Raw genomic sequence first — 18,936 nt, forward strand, 5'->3', positions numbered from 1 at the left:
GTCTCCTGTACGTTGTACGTGTGGTGTCCGTTTTCACACGTAGCAGAGACACAGAGTAATTAAAGTCAATCGAGATCTTCACAACTCTGCGTTTTCTCCCAGCGCCGTGTGTCTGTGTGAAACAACTGCACGTTCGGGTGATTCTCACGGACACAAGTGTTTTTTTTTTTTTCCGGCACCACGGGTCAACTGTGGACATCACAGGGATGGCATACATGTGACACGTACCAGAAAAAAAATGGATGATACTAACATGAATCGTTTTGATGTGAAAGATGTGCAAAGCCAGAAAACCAATACATAAATATAATAGAGAGAAAGATAGATACATTGCTACTACAATTCATCGCCAGCACCGGTACAGCAGCAACTGCACCCTCCGCTGCACCTTGAGGAGTTCTCAGGCTGATTTTTTTTTTTAAGTTATTTGAAAAAAGAATTTATAAAAACAGCGTGGGGTCCCCCCATTTTTCAAAACCAACCAAGAGACAGCAGACAGCTGGGGGCTGATATTATTAGGGTGGGAAAGGCCATAGTTATTTGGACCTTCCCGGTCTAAAAATAGCAGCCCACAGCCGCCACAGTAGTGGCGCATTCATGAGATGCACCAATTCTGGCGCTGTACTCTGCTCTTCTCATTGCCCTGTTGCAGTGCCAAACGGGGTAATAGATGGGGTTGATGCCTGCTGTGAATTGTCAGCTGGCATCAAGCCCCGGCATTAATAATGGGTGGGCGTCTATCAGACACTCCCATTACTAATCCAGTAGTTGGAAGTCGAAAAAGTAAACAAACTCTTGACTACAGCCCACTAATTTATTTGAAATATTTGCAAAAAAAAAAGTCCAGAGTAATCCATATGGAGGTCCCACGACGTTCCCAAACACAATGTTCCGTATAGGGAGGGACACCAGCCACTGCAGGGTCACACACTGTGCTGTGTGAGAACCTTGGTAGTGACCTCATGAAGTATGAGGCTCACACAGTACAGTGTGAGCCACTGCAGGCAGTGACGTCATGAGGTCAACTCGGTTCAGTGCCACGGTTCTTCGAAGGAGCGCAAGAGCCGGCAGCAATTAACAGCGATGAACTCATGATGTCACCGCACGCTCATGTGTAACTTTGTGTGAGAATCGCCGCGGGCAGTGAACTGAATTGAACTCATGATATCACCACTCGTCACTGCCCGTTGTGGCTCACATGCTACTGTATGAGCCACATGCTGTGACTTCCGGTGACCTCATGAGGTCACCCTAGGTCACTGCCATGGTTCTCCCACAGCACAGTGTGTGAGTCTGCAGTGGCTGGTGTCCCACCATACAGGGAACAGTCTGTCCTTCGTATGCTGCGACCATGACTATGGGAATGTCGTAGGACCTCAATCTGGATTACGGTGGACCGGATTGGGATTTTGCTGGGAAATAAATTGCTGAATGAGAGGGTCTCGTCTTTACTAATTTTCTCTTTTTATGCCTTACTACTTTGCTCTTGGGGAATGGCGTGGGACCTCCATATGGATTAGTAATGGGGGTGTCTGATAAACGCCCACCCATTACTAATACCAGGTCTTGATGGCAGCTGTCAATTCAAAGCTGGCATCAACCCCATGTTACCCAGTTTGTCACCGCACCAGGACAACGGGGAAAAATGAGTAAAGCGCCAGAATTGGTGCACCACTTCTGGGGTGGCTGTGGGCTGTATTTTTAGGTTGGGAAAGGCCAAATAACCATGACTGTTCCTACCCTAATAATATCAGCGGTACCTTGACTGGTTTTGAAAAAATAGGGGGGGGGGGGAAACCTACACCATTTTTTAAAAATTCCTCCCTATCGTACAAAACCCCTTTACAGAAACACACGGAGGAATTAGAAGAGGCACAATGACTGGCAGACACACAAGCTTTGGTAGAAGCCATTATTTTGGCGCGAGGCTGCGTCTTGATGCAGCAGTGTCCATTGACTGCAGCGGCGGCGGTCAGAAGTCTCCACACCTATAAGAGCTCAGATACTCGGGGGACGGCGTATCACCAGGTCTGTGAGTCCACACCATGTCCGTCCTCTTCGCACGGATCAGCGCCGCCTGCACTTCTTCCTCAAAACCAACAACTTTATCCATATCGAGCGCCCTCAGGTCGTCAGGAGGCTGCGAGTCCAGGTAACAATCAAACGGGATGGGGTAGATGACGAGCCGCAGGGCGGCCATGTGCAGAGAGCGCAGCAGCAGCGTCCGAACGCCCTGACAAGTCACCGGGTTACAGAACAGTCCGAGATAGCGGAGGCAGCGACAGCGGCAGATCACAGGGGCCAGCGCCGCCACCGAGCCGTCACTCAGCTTACACTCCATCACATCCAGGTGCAGGAGGGACGAGGAGGCACAGTGAAGGAGCTGCAGGAACGGCTGCAGGAGCACCGCACTCAGGTTGTTTCCACTCAAGTCCAATTTCTTGAGAGACGAGACATGAATACTCCGGGAGAGATAGTGCAGGTCTGCGGGGAGGAGGTAACAGAAGGCCAGCTCCAGGCTCTCCAGCGCTGTCTGCAGCCCCCTGTGGAGAGGAGCACAGCAGCAAGGTTACAGCTCACTGAGGAATTCAGCCAGCAGAATAAATAGTGAGCGCAGCTCTGGAGGATAATACAGGAGGTAATTCAGGATCAGTAATGTAATGTATATACACAGTGACTGCACCTGCAGAAAAGTGAGTGCAGCTCTGGAGGATAACACAGGATCAGTAATGTATGTACACAGTGACTGCACCAGCAGAATAGTGAGTGCAGCTCTGGAGTATAATACAGGAGGTAACTCAGGATCAGTAATGTATGTACACAGTGACTGCTCCAGCAGAATAGTGAGTGCAGCTCTGGAGTATAATACAGGAGGTAACTCAGGATCAGTAATGTATGTACACAGTGACTACACCAGCAGAATAGTGAGTGCAGCTCTGGAGTATAATACAGGAGGTAACTCAGGATCAGTAATGTATGTACACAGTGACTGCTCCAGCAGAATAGTGAGCGCAGCTCTGGAGTATAACACAGGATCAGTAATGTATGTACACAGTGACTGCACCAGCAGAATAGTGAGTGCAGCTCTGGAGTATAATACAGGAGGTAACTCAGGATCAGTAATGTAATGCATTTACACAGTGACTGCACCAGCAGAATAGTGAGTGCAGCTCTGGAGTATAATACAGGAGGTAACTCAGGATCAGTAATGTATGTACACAGTGACTGCTCCAGCAGAATAGTGAGTGCAGCTCTGGAGTGTAATACAGGAGGTAACTCAGGATCAGTAATGTAATGTATGTACACAGTGACTGCACCAGCAGAATAGTGAGTGCAGCTCTGGAGTATAATACAGGAGGTAACTCAGGATCAGTAATGTAATGGATGTACACAGAGACTGCACCAGCAGAATAGTGAGTGCAGCTCTGGAGGATAATACAGGAGGTAACTCAGGATCAGTAATGTAATGTACACAGTGACTACAGCAGCAGAATAGTGAGTGCAGCTCTGGAGTATAATACAGGATCAGTAATGTAATGTATGTACACAGTGACTGCACCAGCAGAATAGTGAGTGCAGCTCTGGAGTATAATACAGGTTCAGTAATGTAATGTATGTACACAGTGACTGCACCAGCAGAATAGTGAGTGCAGCTCTGGAGTATAATACAGGATCAGTAATGTAATGTATGTACACAGTGACTGCACCAGCAGAATAGTGAGTGCAGCTCTTGAGTATAATGCAGGATGTAGATTAGTATTTCCTGTATGGGGTCTCCTGTGTAGGTTAATTCTATATGACGTCTTGTGCCTTATCCTGATTGGCTTTCATTATACCATGTGATCACCACAAGTTATTACCCGAGTAGTTGCGTTAGGCGTCCGGAGAGGCGTGAGGACCCGAGGTTGAGCTCGCGGAGTGCCGGCAGCTGGCAGATGTGGGCGGTGAAGGTCTGCATGGCTTCCTCGGCTTCGGGTGACAGGCGCATCACGTCTATGTTGCTGTAGGGTAACTTCAGGCTCAGCAGGCGGGGGAAGCGCCTCATATTCGGCAGCAGGGCGTTCAGGCCCGGAAGACCCAGGTTATTGAACCTCAGGTCTATCTGTCGGAGGCCATCAGGGTTCAGCAGCTCCAGCAGAGCCACAGTGCTCCGCAGAGATAGCTCCTCTGCCCGGATGTCTCTGCACTGCAAACGCAAAGGACCCTGGGAGCCAAGCAGCAGCGCCTCCCGCAGGACGCCGTAAGAAGTGCTGTTCACAAAGAGATCGGCTCGCACCTCCACACACACCGCGCGGTCAGAGGAGGCCGCCGCGTCCTTGGGGCCTCTCCTGCGCTTCGAGGCCTGAGTCCTTTCTTCTCGTTGTCTTCTGGCTATATCGATGCAGGACTTGGCCAGGGCCACGGTGCGGGACCAGAGACTCATGGTGTCGGGGCCCTGCTCCAGCCCATTGTCATGGCTCCCGATCATGTCCAGGAGTCGCAACCGCTGCTTCCTGCAGGTGAAACGTGACAGCGTGAGGAGCGGGGACCGAATGTGGACTCCTGACCCCTCACAGCCCCACGGTGCGTCCTACAGCACTCTCCAGCAGACCCTCACCTCGGGGGTCCGACCACTCTGTGCTCCTGACACCCCTCCATAGCACACCCTCACCTCAGCAGGCCCGACCACTCTGTGCTCCCGACACCCCTCCATAGCACACGCTCACCTCAGCAGGCCCGACCACTCTGTGCCCCCGACACCTCTCCACAGTAGACCCTCACCTTAGCAGGCCCGACCCCTCTGTGCTCCCGACACCCTTCCATAGCACACCCTCACCTCGGGGGTCCGACCACTCTGTGCTCCCAACATCCCTCCATAGTAGACCCTCACCTTAGCGGGCCCGACCCCTCAGTGCTCCCGACACCCCTCCATAGTAGACCCTCACCTTAGCGGGCCCGACCCCTCAGTGATACAACATCCCTCCATAGCACACCCTCACCTCGGGGGTCTGACCACTCTGTGCTCCCGACACCGCTCCATAGCACAACCTCACCTCAAGGGTCCAAGCCCTCTGTGCTCCCGACACCCCTCCATAGCACACCCTCACCTCAGCGGCCTGACCCCTCTGTGCTCCCAACACCCCTCTATAGCACACCATCACCTCGGGGCTCCGACCACTCTGTGCTCCCGACACCCCTCCATAGCAGACCCTCACCTCGGGGGTTCGACCAATCTGTGCTCCAGACACCCCTCCATAGCAGACCCTCACCTCGGGGGTCCAACCCCTCTGTGCTCCCAACACCCCTCCATTGCAGACCCACACCTCAGGGGCCCGACCCCTCTGTGGTCCCAACATCCCTCCATAAGCTCACCCTCACCTCAGCGGGCCCGACCTCTCTGTGCTCCTGACACCGCTCCATAGCACACCCTCACCTCAGGGGCCCGACCCCTCAGTGCTCCCGACATCCCTCCATAGCAGACCCTCACCTCAGGGGCCCGACCCCTCACAGTGCTCCTGACAATTCTCTATTGCAGACCTACAACTTGGATGTCACCCAGCCCCTCACAGACACCTCGATGTTCATGACATCCCTCTATAGCAGACCCTCATCTCTGTGACCAGCCCTTCCCAGTCCCTCCATGCTCCTGACACTCATTTATAGCAGACTCTCCCCTCGGTGGTCTGAACCCTCACAGTCCCTCCATGCTCTCGACTTTCCTCTATAGGAGACCCTCACCTCAGCGGTCCGACCACTCAAAGCCCTACGTTGCGCTTCGCAGCACACAGTAGCAGCCCCTCCATGCTCCTGACACCTCTCTATAGCAGACCCACACCTTGGGGGTCCGACCCCTCACAGCCCTACGGTGCTCCCGACACCCCTCTATATAAAGGTCCTCACCAAGCCCCTCACAGACCCCTCTGTGCTCCTCACATTGTTCTACAGTAGACCCTCACCTTGGGGGCTTGACCTCTCACGGCCCCTCTGTCCTTTCCACATCCCTCTATAGCTGACTGTCACCTTGGCGGCCCGACTCCTTACATCCCCTCCATGCTCCTGACACCTATTTATACCAGACCCACACCTCGGCGGTCTGACGCCTCCCAGCTCCTCGGTGCTCCCCGGAGCTATCTATAGCTGACCCTCGCCTCAGCAGTCCAACCCCTCACAGCCCCTCAGTGCTCCCCAGACCCCTCTATAGCTGACCCTCACCTCGGCGGTCCAACCCCTCAGTGCTCCCCAGACCCCTCTATAGCTGACCCTCACCTCGGCGGCCCAACCCCTCACAGCCCCTCAGTGCTCCCCAGACCCCTCTATAGCTGACCCTCACCTCGGCAGCCCAACCCCTCACAGCCCCTCAGTGCTCCCCAGACCCCTCTATAGCGGACCCTCACCTCGGCGGCCCAACCCCTCACAGCCCCTCAGTGCTCCCCAGACCCCTCTATAGCTGACCCTCACCTCGGCAGCCCAACCCCTCACAGCCCCTCAGTGCTCCCCAGACCCCTCTATAGCGGACCCTCACCTCGGCGGCCCAACCCCTCACAGCCCCTCAGTGCTCCCCAGACCCCTCTATAACTGACCCTCACCTCGGCGGTCCAACCCCTCACAGCCCCTCAGTGCTCCCCAGACCCCTCTATAGCTGACCCTCACCTCGGCAGCCCAACCCCTCACAGCTCCTCAGTGCTCCCCAGACCCCTCTATAGCTGACCCTCACCTCGGCAGCCCAACCCCTCACAGCCCCTCAGTGCTCCCCAGACCCCTCTATAGCTGACCCTCACCTCGGCAGCCCAACCCCTCACAGCCCCTCAGTGCTCCCCAGACCCCTCTATAGCGGACCCTCACCTCGGCGGCCCAACCCCTCACAGCCCCTCAGTGCTCCCCAGACCCCTCTATAGCTGACCCTCACCTCGGCGGCCCAACCCCTCACAGCCCCTCAGTGCTCCCCAGACCCCTCTATAGCTGACCCTCACCTCGGCAGCCCAACCCCTCACAGCCCCTCAGTGCTCCCCAGACCCCTCTATAGCTGACCCTCACCTCGGCGTCCCAACCCCTCACAGCCCCTCAGTGCTCCCCAGACCCCTCTATAGCTGACCCTCACCTCGGCAGCCCAACCCCTCACAGCCCCTCAGTGCTCCCCAGATCCCTCTATAGCTGACCCTCACCTCGGCAGCCCAACCCCTCACAGCTCCTCAGTGCTCCCCAGACCCCTCTATAGCGGACCCTCACCTCGGCGGCCCAACCCCTCACAGCCCCTCAGTGCTCCCCAGACCCCTCTATAGCTGACCCTCACCTCGGCGGCCCAACCCCTCACAGCCCCTCAGTGCTCCCCAGACCCCTCTATAGCTGACCCTCACCTCGGCGTCCCAACCCCTCACAGCTCCTCAGTGCTCCCCAGACCCCTCTATAGCGGACCCTCACCTCGGCGTCCCAACCCCTCACAGCCCCTCAGTGCTCCCCAGACCCCTCTATAGCTGACCCTCACCTCAGTGGCCCAACCCCTCACAGCCCCTCAGTGCTCCCCAGACCCCTCTATAGCTGACCCTCACCTCGGCGGCCCAACCCCTCACAGCTCCTCAGTGCTCCCCAGACCCCTCTATAGCTGACCCTCACCTCGGCAGCCCAACCCCTCACAGCCCCTCAGTGCTCCCCAGACCCCTCTATAGCGGACCCTCACCTCGGCGTCCCAACCCCTCACAGCCCCTCAGTGCTCCCCAGATCCCTCTATAGCGGACCCTCACCTCAGTGGCCCAACCCCTCACAGCCCCTCAGTGCTCCCCAGACCCCTCTATAGCTGACCCTCACCTCAGTGGCCCAACCCCTCACAGCCCCTCAGTGCTCCCCAGACCCCTCTATAGCGGACCCTCACCTCGGCGGCCCAACCCCTCACAGCCCCTCAGTGCTCCCCAGACCCCTCTATAGCGGACCCTCACCTCGGCGTCCCAACCCCTCACAGCCCCTCAGTGCTCCCCAGATCCCTCTATAGCGGACCCTCACCTCAGTGGCCCAACCCCTCACAGCCCCTCAGTGCTCCCCAGACCCCTCTATAGCTGACCCTCACCTCAGTGGCCCAACCCCTCACAGCCCCTCAGTGCTCCCCAGACCCCTCTATAGCGGACCCTCACCTCGGCGTCCCAACCCCTCACAGCCCCTCAGTGCTCCCCAGACCCCTCTATAGCTGACCCTCACCTCAGTGGCCCAACCCCTCACAGCCCCTCAGTGCTCCCCAGACCCCTCTATAGCTGACCCTCACCTCAGTGGCCCAACCCCTCACAGCCCCTCCGTGCTCCCCAGACCCCTCTATAGCTGACCCTCACCTCAGTGGCCCAACCCCTCACAGCCCCTCAGTGCTCCCCAGACCCCTCTATAGCTGACCCTCACCTCGGCGTCCCAACCCCTCACAGCCCCTCAGTGCTCCCCAGACCCCTCTATAGCTGACCCTCACCTCAGTGGCCCAACCCCTCACAGCCCCTCAGTGCTCCCCAGACCCCTCTATAGCTGACCCTCACCTCAGTGGCCCAACCCCTCACAGCCCCTCCGTGCTCCCCAGACCCCTCTATAGCTGACCCTCACCTCAGTGGCCCAACCCCTCACAGCCCCTCAGTGCTCCCCAGACCCCTCTATAGCTGACCCACACCTCGGCGGCCCAACCCCTCACAGCCCCTCAGTGCTCCCCAGACCCCTCTATAGCTGACCCTCACCTCGGCGGCCCAACCCCTCACAGCCCCTCAGTGCTCCCCAGACCCCTCTATAGCTGACCCTCACCTCGGCGGCCCAACCCCTCACAGCCCCTCAGTGCTCCCCAGACCCCTCTATAGCTGACCCTCACCTCGGCGGCCCAACCCCTCACAGCCCCTCAGTGCTCCCAAGACCCCTCTACAGCTGACTCTCACCTCGGCGGTCGCCCCTCTTTCTGCCCGGCCAGCTCCTCCCTCAGGTAGGCCATGACGCCCAGAATGACGGTCTGCACACACAACTTGTTGGCCTTCTCGTAGAGCTGGACCGGGTGGTGGTGATCATCGCTCTGCAGCAGCCTCTGAAGACTCAGTACAGAGAACGGCCATCGCTGCACCAAATCCTGCAGCACCAGCGTCTTCTTATCCAGGAACGCGGCTCTGAACAGCACCGGATACAGCTCCTCCGGGACCAGGGTCAGCGCCCGGCGCAGGGAGCAGTGGTCCGACACCAACTTCCGACTGCAGATAAACACCAAGGACAACATGGTGGAGGCCGCCCCGCGGGGAACATCACCTGGAGAGGGAGAGGCCACAGGATAGTCACCGCCAACAGGACGGGCAACAGGGGCGGCGCGCAAGAGCGGGGGGGGGGGGGGTAGCATAGCAGTAGCAGAGGCAGTGCAAGAGCGGGGGGGGGGGGGTGACAGGAAGCAAGAGTGGGGAGGGGGGGTGACAACAGGAAGCAAGAGCGGAAGGGGGGGTGACAACAGGAAGCAAGAGCCGGGGGGCTGACGGGAAGCAAGAGCCGGGGGGCTGACGGGAAGCAAGAGCCGGGGGGGTGACGGGAAGCAAGAGCCGGGGGGGTGACGGGAAGCAAGAGCCGGGGGGGTGACGGGAAGCAAGAGCCGGGGGGGTGACGGGAAGCAAGAGCCGGGGGGGTGACGGGAAGCAAGAGCCGGTGGGGTGACGGGAAGCAAGAGCCGGTGGGGGGTGACGGGAAGCAAGAGCCGGGGGGGTGACGGGAAGCAAGAGTCGGGGGGGTGACGGGAAGCAAGAGCCGGGGGGGGTGACGGGAAGCAAGAGCCGGGGGGGGTGACGGGAAGCAAGAGCCGGGGGGGGTGACGGGAAGCAAGAGCCGGGGGGGGTGACGGGAAGCAAGAGCCGGGGGGGGTGACGGGAAGCAAGAGCCGGGGGGGGGTGACGGGAAGCAAGAGCCGGGGGGGGTGACGGGAAGCAAGAGCCGGGGGGGGTGACGGGAAGCAAGAGCCGGGGGGGGTGACGGGAAGCAAGAGCCGGGGGGGGGTGACGGGAAGCAAGAGCCGGGGGGGTGACGGGAAGCAAGAGCCGGGGGGGGTGACGGGAAGGAAGAGCCGGGGGGGGTGACGGGAAGCAAGAGCCGGGGGGGTGACGGGAAGCAAGAGCCGGGGGGGGGTGACGGGAAGCAAGAGCCGGGGGGGTGACGGGAAGCAAGAGCCGGGGGGGGGGTGACGGGAAGCAAGAGCCGGGGGGGTGACGGGAAGCAAGAGCCGGGGGGGTGACGGGAAGGAAGAGCCGGGGGGGGTGACGGGAAGCAAGAGCCGGGGGGGGTGACGGGAAGCAAGAGCCGGGGGGGTGACGGGAAGCAAGAGCCGGGGGGGGGTGACGGGAAGCAAGAGCCGGGGGGGTGACGGGAAGCAAGAGCCGGGGGGGTGACGGGAAGCAAGAGCCGGGGGGTGACGGGAAGCAAGAGCCGGGGGGGTGACGGGAAGCAAGAGCCGGGGGGGGTGATGGGAAGCAAGAGCCGGGGGGGGGTGACGGGAAGCAAGAGCCGGGGGGGTGACGGGAAGCAAGAGCCGGGGGGGTGACGGGAAGCAAGAGCCGGGGGGGTGACGGGAAACAAGAGTAGGAGGGGGTGACGGGAAGTAGGAGCGGGGGGGGGGGTGACGGGAAGCAGGAGTGGGGGGGGGGGGTGACGGGAAGCAAGAGCCGGGGGGGGGGGGTGACGGGAAGCAGGAGCGGGGGAGTGACGGGAAGAAGGAGCGGGGGGGGTTACGGGAAGCAGGAGCGGGGGGGCGGTGACGGGAAGCAGGAGCGGGGGGGTGACGGGAAGCAGGAGCGGGGGGTGACGAGAGGCAAGCAAGAGCCGGGGGGGGTGAAGGTTAGGACCAATAGAAGGGTGTATAGGGCGGTAGCAGAGGATTACGGGCGAGGAGAGTGTTTGGGGCGGTAGAGGAGGTGTTGGGGGAGGAGGAGGTTTGGAGTAGCAGAGGATTAGGGGGCAGGAGGAAAAGGAGGTGTTTGGGGCGGTAGAGGACGACGGGGGGGAGGAGGGTATTTGGGGTTGTAGCAGGGGGTTAGGGGTGGGAGGAAGGTTTCGGTAACGAGGGTTAGGGGTGGGAGGAGGGTTTCGGTAACAGGGGGTTAGGGGTGTTTGGGTCGGTAGAGGAGGGGGAGGGGTGCAGCTGTTGAGGCCCCGGCTGTAGACACCTCATACATTACATGGACGCTATATGATGCGCTCCCTGCACTGCTCCTGTCTGGCCACTCCCTGTCAGCCCCTACACATCTCCCCGCGGACAGACTCCTCCGTTACACTTCCTGTCAGCCCCTACACATCTCCCCGCGGACAGACTCCTCCGTTACACTTCTTGTCAGCCCCTACACATCTCCTCCGCAGGCAGGCTCCTCCGTTACATTTCCTGTCAGCCCCTACACATCTTCTCCGTGGACAGGCTTCTCCGTTACACTTCCTGTCAGCCCCTACACATCTTCTCCGTGGACAGGCTCCTCCGTTACACTTCCTGTCAGCCCCTACACATCTTCTCCGTGGACAGGCTCCTCCGTTACATTTCCTGTCAGCCCCTACACATCTTCTCCGTGGACAGGCTCCTCCGTTACATTTCCTGTCAGCCCCTACACATCTTCTCCGTGGACAGGCTCCTCCGTTACACTTCCTGTCAGCCCCTACACATCTTCTCCGTGGACAGGCTCCTCCGTTACATTTCCTGTCAGCCCCTACACATCTTCTCCGTGGACAGGCTCCTCCGTTACATTTCCTGTCAGCCCCTACACATCTTCTCCGTGGACAGGCTCCTCCGTTACACTTCCTGTCAGCCCCTACACATCTTCTCCGTGGACAGGCTCCTCCGTTACACTTCCTGTCAGCCCCTACACATCTTCTCCGCGGGCAGGCTCCTCCGTTACACTTCCTGTCAGCCCCTACACATCTTCTCCGTGGACAGGCTCCTCCGTTACACTTCCTGTCAGCCCCTACACATCTTCTCCGTGGACAGGCTCCTCCGTTACACTTCCTGTCAGCCCCTACACATCTCCTCCGCGGGCAGGCTCCTCCGTTACACTTCCTGTCAGCCCCTACACATCTTCTCCGTGGACAGGCTCCTCCGTTACACTTCCTGTCAGCCCCTACACATCTTCTCCGTGGACAGGCTCCTCCGTTACACTTCCTGTCAGCCCCTACACATCTCCTCCGCGGGCAGGCTCCTCCGGTACACTTCCTGTCAGCCCCTACACATCTCCTCCGTGGGCAGGCTCCTCCGTTACACTTCCTGTCAGCCCCTACACGTCTTCTCCATGGACAGGCTCCTCCGTTACACTTCCTGTCAGCCCCTACACATCTTCTCCGTGGACGGACTCCTCCGTTACACTTCCTGTCAGCCCCTACACATCTCCCCGCGGGAAGGCTCCTCCATTACACTCCCTGTCAGCCCCTACACATCTCCCCGCGGACAGACTCCTCCGTTACACTTCCTGTCAGCCCCTACACATCTCCTCCGCGGGCAGGCTCCTTTGTTACACTTCCTGGCAGCCCCTACACGTCTCCTCCGCGGGCAGGCTCCTCCGTTACACTTCCTGTCAGCCCCTACACATCTCCTCCGCGGGCAGGCTCCTCCGTTAAACTTCCTGTCAGCCCCTACACGTCTCCTCCGCGGGCAGGCTCCTCCGTTACACTTCCTGTCAGCCCCTACACGTCTCCTCCGCAAGCAGGCTCCTCCGTTACACTCCCTGTCAGCCCCTATACGTCTTCTCCGTGGACAGGCTCCTCCGTTACACTTCCTGTCAGCCCCTACACATCTCCTCCGCGGGCAGGCTCCTCCGTTACACTTCCTGTCAGCCCCTACACATCTCCGCGGGTAGGCTCCTCCGTTACACTTCCTGTCAGCCCCTGCACATCTCCTCCATGGGCAGGCTTCTCCGTTACACTTCCTGTCAGCCCCTACACATCTCCTCCGCGGGCAGACTCCTCCGTTACACTTCCTGTCAGCCCCTACACGTCTCCTCCGCGGGCAGACTCCTCCGTTACACTTCCTGTCAGCCCCTACACATCTCCCCGCGGACAGGATCCTCCGTTACACTTCCTGTCAGCCCCTGCACATCTCCTCCGCGGGAAGGCTTCTCCGTTACACTTCCTGCCAGCCCCTACACGTCTCCTCCACGGGCAGGCTCCTCCGTTACATTTCCTGTCAGCCCCTACACATCTTCTCCGTGGACAGGCGCCTCCGTTACACTTCCTGTCAGCCCCTACACATCTCCTCCGTGGGCAGGCTCCTCCGTTACACTTCCTGTCAGCCCCTACACGTCTTCTCCATGGACAGGCTGCTCCGCTACACTTCCTGTCAGCCCCTACACATCTTCTCCGTGGACAGACTCCTCCGTTACATTTCCTGTCAGCCCCTACACATCTTCTCCGTGGACAGGCTCCTCCGTTACACTTCCTGTCAGCCCCTACACATCTTCTCCGTGGACAGGCTCCTCCGTTACACTTCTTGTCAGCCCCTACACATCTCCTCCGCAGGCAGGCTCCTCCGTTACATTTCCTGTCAGCCCCTACACATCTTCTCCGTGGACAGGCTTCTCCGTTACACTTCCTGTCAGCCCCTACACATCTTCTCCGTGGACAGGCTCCTCCGTTACACTTCCTGTCAGCCCCTACACATCTTCTCCGTGGACAGGCTCCTCCGTTACATTTCCTGTCAGCCCCTACACATCTTCTCCGTGGACAGGCTCCTCCGTTACACTTCCTGTCAGCCCCTACACATCTTCTCCGTGGACAGGCTCCTCCGTTACATTTCCTGTCAGCCCCTACACATCTTCTCCGTGGACAGGCTCCTCCGTTACATTTCCTGTCAGCCCCTACACATCTTCTCCGTGGACAGGCTCCTCCGTTACACTTCCTGTCAGCCCCTACACATCTTCTCCGTGGACAGGCTCCTCCGTTACACTTCCTGTCAGCCCCTACACATCTCTTCCGCGGGCAGGCTCCTCCGTTACACTTCCTGTCAGCCCCTACACATCTTCTCCGTGGACAGGCTCCTCCGTTACACTTCCTGTCAGCCCCTACACATCTTCTCCGTGGACAGGCTCCTCCGTTACACTTCCTGTCAGCCCCTACACATCTCCTCCGCGGGCAGGCTCCTCCGGTACACTTCCTGTCAGCCCCTACACATCTCCTCCGTGGGCAGGCTCCTCCGTTACACTTCCTGTCAGCCCCTACACGTCTTCTCCATGGACAGGCTCCTCCGTTACACTTCCTGTCAGCCCCTACACATCTTCTCCGTGGACGGACTCCTCCGTTACACTTCCTGTCAGCCCCTACACGTCTCCTCCGCAAGCAGGCTCCTCCGTTACACTCCCTGTCAGCCCCTATACGTCTTCTCCGTGGACAGGCTCCTCCGTTACACTTCCTGTCAGCCCCTACACATCTCCTCCGCGGGCAGGCTCCTCCGTTACACTTCCTGTCAGCCCCTACACATCTCCGCGGGTAGGCTCCTCCGTTACACTTCCTGTCAGCCCCTGCACATCTCCTCCATGGGCAGGCTTCTCCGTTACACTTCCTGTCAGCCCCTACACATCTCCTCCGCGGGCAGACTCCTCCGTTACACTTCCTGTCAGCCCCTACACGTCTCCTCCGCGGGCAGACTCCTCCGTTACACTTCCTGTCAGCCCCTACACATCTCCCCGCGGACAGGATCCTCCGTTACACTTCCTGTCAGCCCCTGCACATCTCCTCCGCGGGAAGGCTTCTCCGTTACACTTCCTGCCAGCCCCTACACGTCTCCTCCACGGGCAGGCTCCTCCGTTACATTTCCTGTCAGCCCCTACACATCTTCTCCGTGGACAGGCGCCTCCGTTACACTTCCTGTCAGCCCCTACACATCTCCTCCGTGGGCAGGCTCCTCCGTTACACTTCCTGTCAGCCCCTACACGTCTTCTCCATGGACAGGCTGCTCCGCTACACTTCCTGTCAGCCCCTACACATCTTCTCCGTGGACAGACTCCTCCGTTACACTTCCTGTCAGCCCCTACACATCTTCTCCGTGGACAGACTCCTCCGTTACACTTCCTGTCAACCCCTACACATCTCTCCGCGGGCAGGCTCCTCCATTACACTTCCTGTCAGCCCCTACACATCTTCTCCGTGGACAGGCTCCTCCGTTACACTTCCTGTCAACCCCTACACATCTCTCCGCGGGCAGGCTCCTCCATTACACTCCCTGTCAGCCCCTACACATCGCCTCCGCGGGCAGGCTCTTCCGTTACACTTCCTGTCAGCCCCTACACATCTCCTCCGCGGGCAGGCTCCTCCGTTACACTTCCTGTCAGCCCCTACACATCTCCCCGCGGACAGGCTCCATCGTTACACTTCCTGTCAGCCCCCATCGTTACATTTCCTGTCAGCCCCCTACACATCTCCTCGCGGGCAGGCTCCTCCGTTACACTTCCTGTCAGCCCCTACACGTCTCCTCCGCAAGCAGGCTCCTCCGTTACACTCCCTGTCAGCCCCTATACGTCTTCTCCGTGGACAGGCTCCTCCGTTACACTTCCTGTCAGCCCCTACACATCTCCTCCGCGGGCAGGCTCCTCCGTTACACTTCCTGTCAGCCCCTACACATCTCCGCGGGTAGGCTCCTCCGTTACACTTCCTGTCAGCCCCTGCACATCTCCTCCATGGGCAGGCTTCTCCGTTACACTTCCTGTCAGCCCCTACACATCTCCTCCGCGGGCAGACTCCTCCGTTACACTTCCTGTCAGCCCCTACACGTCTCCTCCGCGGGCAGACTCCTCCGTTACACTTCCTGTCAGCCCCTACACATCTCCCCGCGGACAGGATCCTCCGTTACACTTCCTGTCAGCCCCTGCACATCTCCTCCGCGGGAAGGCTTCTCCGTTACACTTCCTGCCAGCCCCTACACGTCTCCTCCACGGGCAGGCTCCTCCGTTACATTTCCTGTCAGCCCCTACACATCTTCTCCGTGGACAGGCGCCTCCGTTACACTTCCTGTCAGCCCCTACACATCTCCTCCGTGGGCAGGCTCCTCCGTTACACTTCCTGTCAGCCCCTACACGTCTTCTCCATGGACAGGCTGCTCCGCTACACTTCCTGTCAGCCCCTACACATCTTCTCCGTGGACAGACTCCTCCGTTACATTTCCTGTCAGCCCCTACACATCTTCTCCGTGGACAGGCTCCTCCGTTACACTTCCTGTCAGCCCCTACACATCTTCTCCGTGGACAGGCTCCTCCGTTACACTTCTTGTCAGCCCCTACACATCTCCTCCGCAGGCAGGCTCCTCCGTTACATTTCCTGTCAGCCCCTACACATCTTCTCCGTGGACAGGCTTCTCCGTTACACTTCCTGTCAGCCCCTACACATCTTCTCCGTGGACAGGCTCCTCCGTTACACTTCCTGTCAGCCCCTACACATCTTCTCCGTGGACAGGCTCCTCCGTTACATTTCCTGTCAGCCCCTACACATCTTCTCCGTGGACAGGCTCCTCCGTTACACTTCCTGTCAGCCCCTACACATCTTCTCCGTGGACAGGCTCCTCCGTTACATTTCCTGTCAGCCCCTACACATCTTCTCCGTGGACAGGCTCCTCCGTTACATTTCCTGTCAGCCCCTACACATCTTCTCCGTGGACAGGCTCCTCCGTTACACTTCCTGTCAGCCCCTACACATCTTCTCCGTGGACAGGCTCCTCCGTTACACTTCCTGTCAGCCCCTACACATCTCCTCCGCGGGCAGGCTCCTCCGTTACACTTCCTGTCAGCCCCTACACATCTTCTCCGTGGACAGGCTCCTCCGTTACACTTCCTGTCAGCCCCTACACATCTTCTCCGTGGACAGGCTCCTCCGTTACACTTCCTGTCAGCCCCTACACATCTCCTCCGCGGGCAGGCTCCTCCGGTACACTTCCTGTCAGCCCCTACACATCTCCTCCGTGGGCAGGCTCCTCCGTTACACTTCCTGTCAGCCCCTACACGTCTTCTCCATGGACAGGCTCCTCCGTTACACTTCCTGTCAGCCCCTACACATCTTCTCCGTGGACGGACTCCTCCGTTACACTTCCTGTCAGCCCCTACACATCTCCCCGCGGGAAGGCTCCTCCATTACACTCCCTGTCAGCCCCTACACATCTCCCCGCGGACAGACTCCTCCGTTACACTTCCTGTCAGCCCCTACACATCTCCTCCGCGGGCAGGCTCCTTTGTTACACTTCCTGGCAGCCCCTACACGTCTCCTCCGCGGGCAGGCTCCTCCGTTACACTTCCTGTCAGCCCCTACACATCTCCTCCGCGGGCAGGCTCCTCCGTTAAACTTCCTGTCAGCCCCTACACGTCTCCTCCGCGGGCAGGCTCCTCCGTTACACTTCCTGTCAGCCCCTACACGTCTCCTCCGCAAGCAGGCTCCTCCGTTACACTCCCTGTCAGCCCCTATACGTCTTCTCCGTGGACAGGCTCCTCCGTTACACTTCCTGTCAGCCCCTACACATCTCCTCCGCGGGCAGGCTCCTCCGTTACACTTCCTGTCAGCCCCTACACATCTCCGCGGGTAGGCTCCTCCGTTACACTTCCTGTCAGCCCCTGCACATCTCCTCCATGGGCAGGCTTCTCCGTTACACTTCCTGTCAGCCCCTACACATCTCCTCCGCGGGCAGACTCCTCCGTTACACTTCCTGTCAGCCCCTACACGTCTCCTCCGCGGGCAGACTCCTCCGTTACACTTCCTGTCAGCCCCTACACATCTCCCCGCGGACAGGATCCTCCGTTACACTTCCTGTCAGCCCCTGCACATCTCCTCCGCGGGAAGGCTTCTCCGTTACACTTCCTGCCAGCCCCTACACGTCTCCTCCACGGGCAGGCTCCTCCGTTACATTTCCTGTCAGCCCCTACACATCTTCTCCGTGGACAGGCGCCTCCGTTACACTTCCTGTCAGCCCCTACACATCTCCTCCGTGGGCAGGCTCCTCCGTTACACTTCCTGTCAGCCCCTACACGTCTTCTCCATGGACAGGCTGCTCCGCTACACTTCCTGTCAGCCCCTACACATCTTCTCCGTGGACAGACTCCTCCGTTACACTTCCTGTCAGCCCCTACACATCTTCTCCGTGGACAGACTCCTCCGTTACACTTCCTGTCAACCCCTACACATCTCTCCGCGGGCAGGCTCCTCCATTACACTTCCTGTCAGCCCCTACACATCTTCTCCGTGGACAGGCTCCTCCGTTACACTTCCTGTCAACCCCTACACATCTCTCCGCGGGCAGGCTCCTCCATTACACTCCCTGTCAGCCCCTACACATCGCCTCTGCGGGCAGGCTCTTCCGTTACACTTCCTGTCAGCCCCTACACATCTCCTCCGCGGGCAGGCTCCTCCGTTACACTTCCTGTCAGCCCCTACACATCTCCCCGCGGACAGGCTCCATCGTTACACTTCCTGTCAGCCCCCATCGTTACACTTCCTGTCAGCCCCTACACATCTCCTCCGCGGGCAGGCTCCTCCGTTACACTTCCTGTCAGCCCCTACACATCTCCTCGCGGGCAGGCTCCTCCGTTACACTTCCTGTCAGCCCCTACACATCTTGCCGCGGACAGGCTCCTCGGTTACACTTCCTGTCAGCCCCTACACATCTCCCCGCGGGCAGGCTCCTCGGTTACACTCCATGTCAGCCCCTACACATCTCCCCGCGGGCAGGCTCCTCGGTTACACTTCCTGTCAGCCCCTACACATCTCCCCGCGGGCAGGCTCCTCGGTTACACTTCCTGTCAGCCCCTACACATCTCCCGCGGGCCTCGGTCAGCCCTACACCTCCCGGCGTACACTCAGTCCTCTCCGGTAACTGACTTACCCCGTTCTGCTTCCGGTCTCTCCTCTTTAGCTCCGCCCCCTGCTTTGGCTGCAGTGCCAGTGACCGCCAGCAGGGGGAGGCAGGGTCACCGCTCGGTGTCACAGGCTGCAGTTCCACGCGCGGGCAGCAGAGGGCGGAGCACCAGGAAGTCACAG

The 18,936-nt window shown here is 59.3% G+C and overlaps 1 protein-coding gene across 2 annotated transcripts; it reads right to left on the minus strand.

The window, feature by feature from the left end:
* Nucleotides 1-273: 273 nt before the first annotated feature.
* On the minus strand, nucleotides 274-18,669 carry LOC142243801 (leucine-rich repeat-containing protein 14-like). 2 transcript variants are annotated; one of them, XM_075316002.1, is made up of 4 exons: nucleotides 18,610-18,669; nucleotides 8,871-9,228; nucleotides 3,861-4,493; nucleotides 274-2,543 (listed from the first exon to the last, which is right to left on the minus strand). In XM_075316002.1, exons 1-4 carry the CDS (start codon nucleotides 18,611-18,613, stop codon nucleotides 1,973-1,975), a joined length of 1,566 nt encoding a protein of 521 aa, XP_075172117.1. In that variant the 5' UTR covers nucleotides 18,614-18,669; the 3' UTR covers nucleotides 274-1,972. The 2 variants fall into 2 exon arrangements, with proteins under 2 accessions (XP_075172117.1, XP_075172118.1); XM_075316003.1 differs by lacking the exon at nucleotides 18,610-18,669 and adding an exon at nucleotides 18,510-18,582.
* Nucleotides 18,670-18,936: the final 267 nt, after the last annotated feature.

Source organism: Anomaloglossus baeobatrachus, chromosome 6, assembly GCF_048569485.1.
Source record: "Anomaloglossus baeobatrachus isolate aAnoBae1 chromosome 6, aAnoBae1.hap1, whole genome shotgun sequence".
In the NCBI taxonomy this organism is placed as follows: Eukaryota; Metazoa; Chordata; class Amphibia; order Anura; family Aromobatidae; genus Anomaloglossus; species Anomaloglossus baeobatrachus.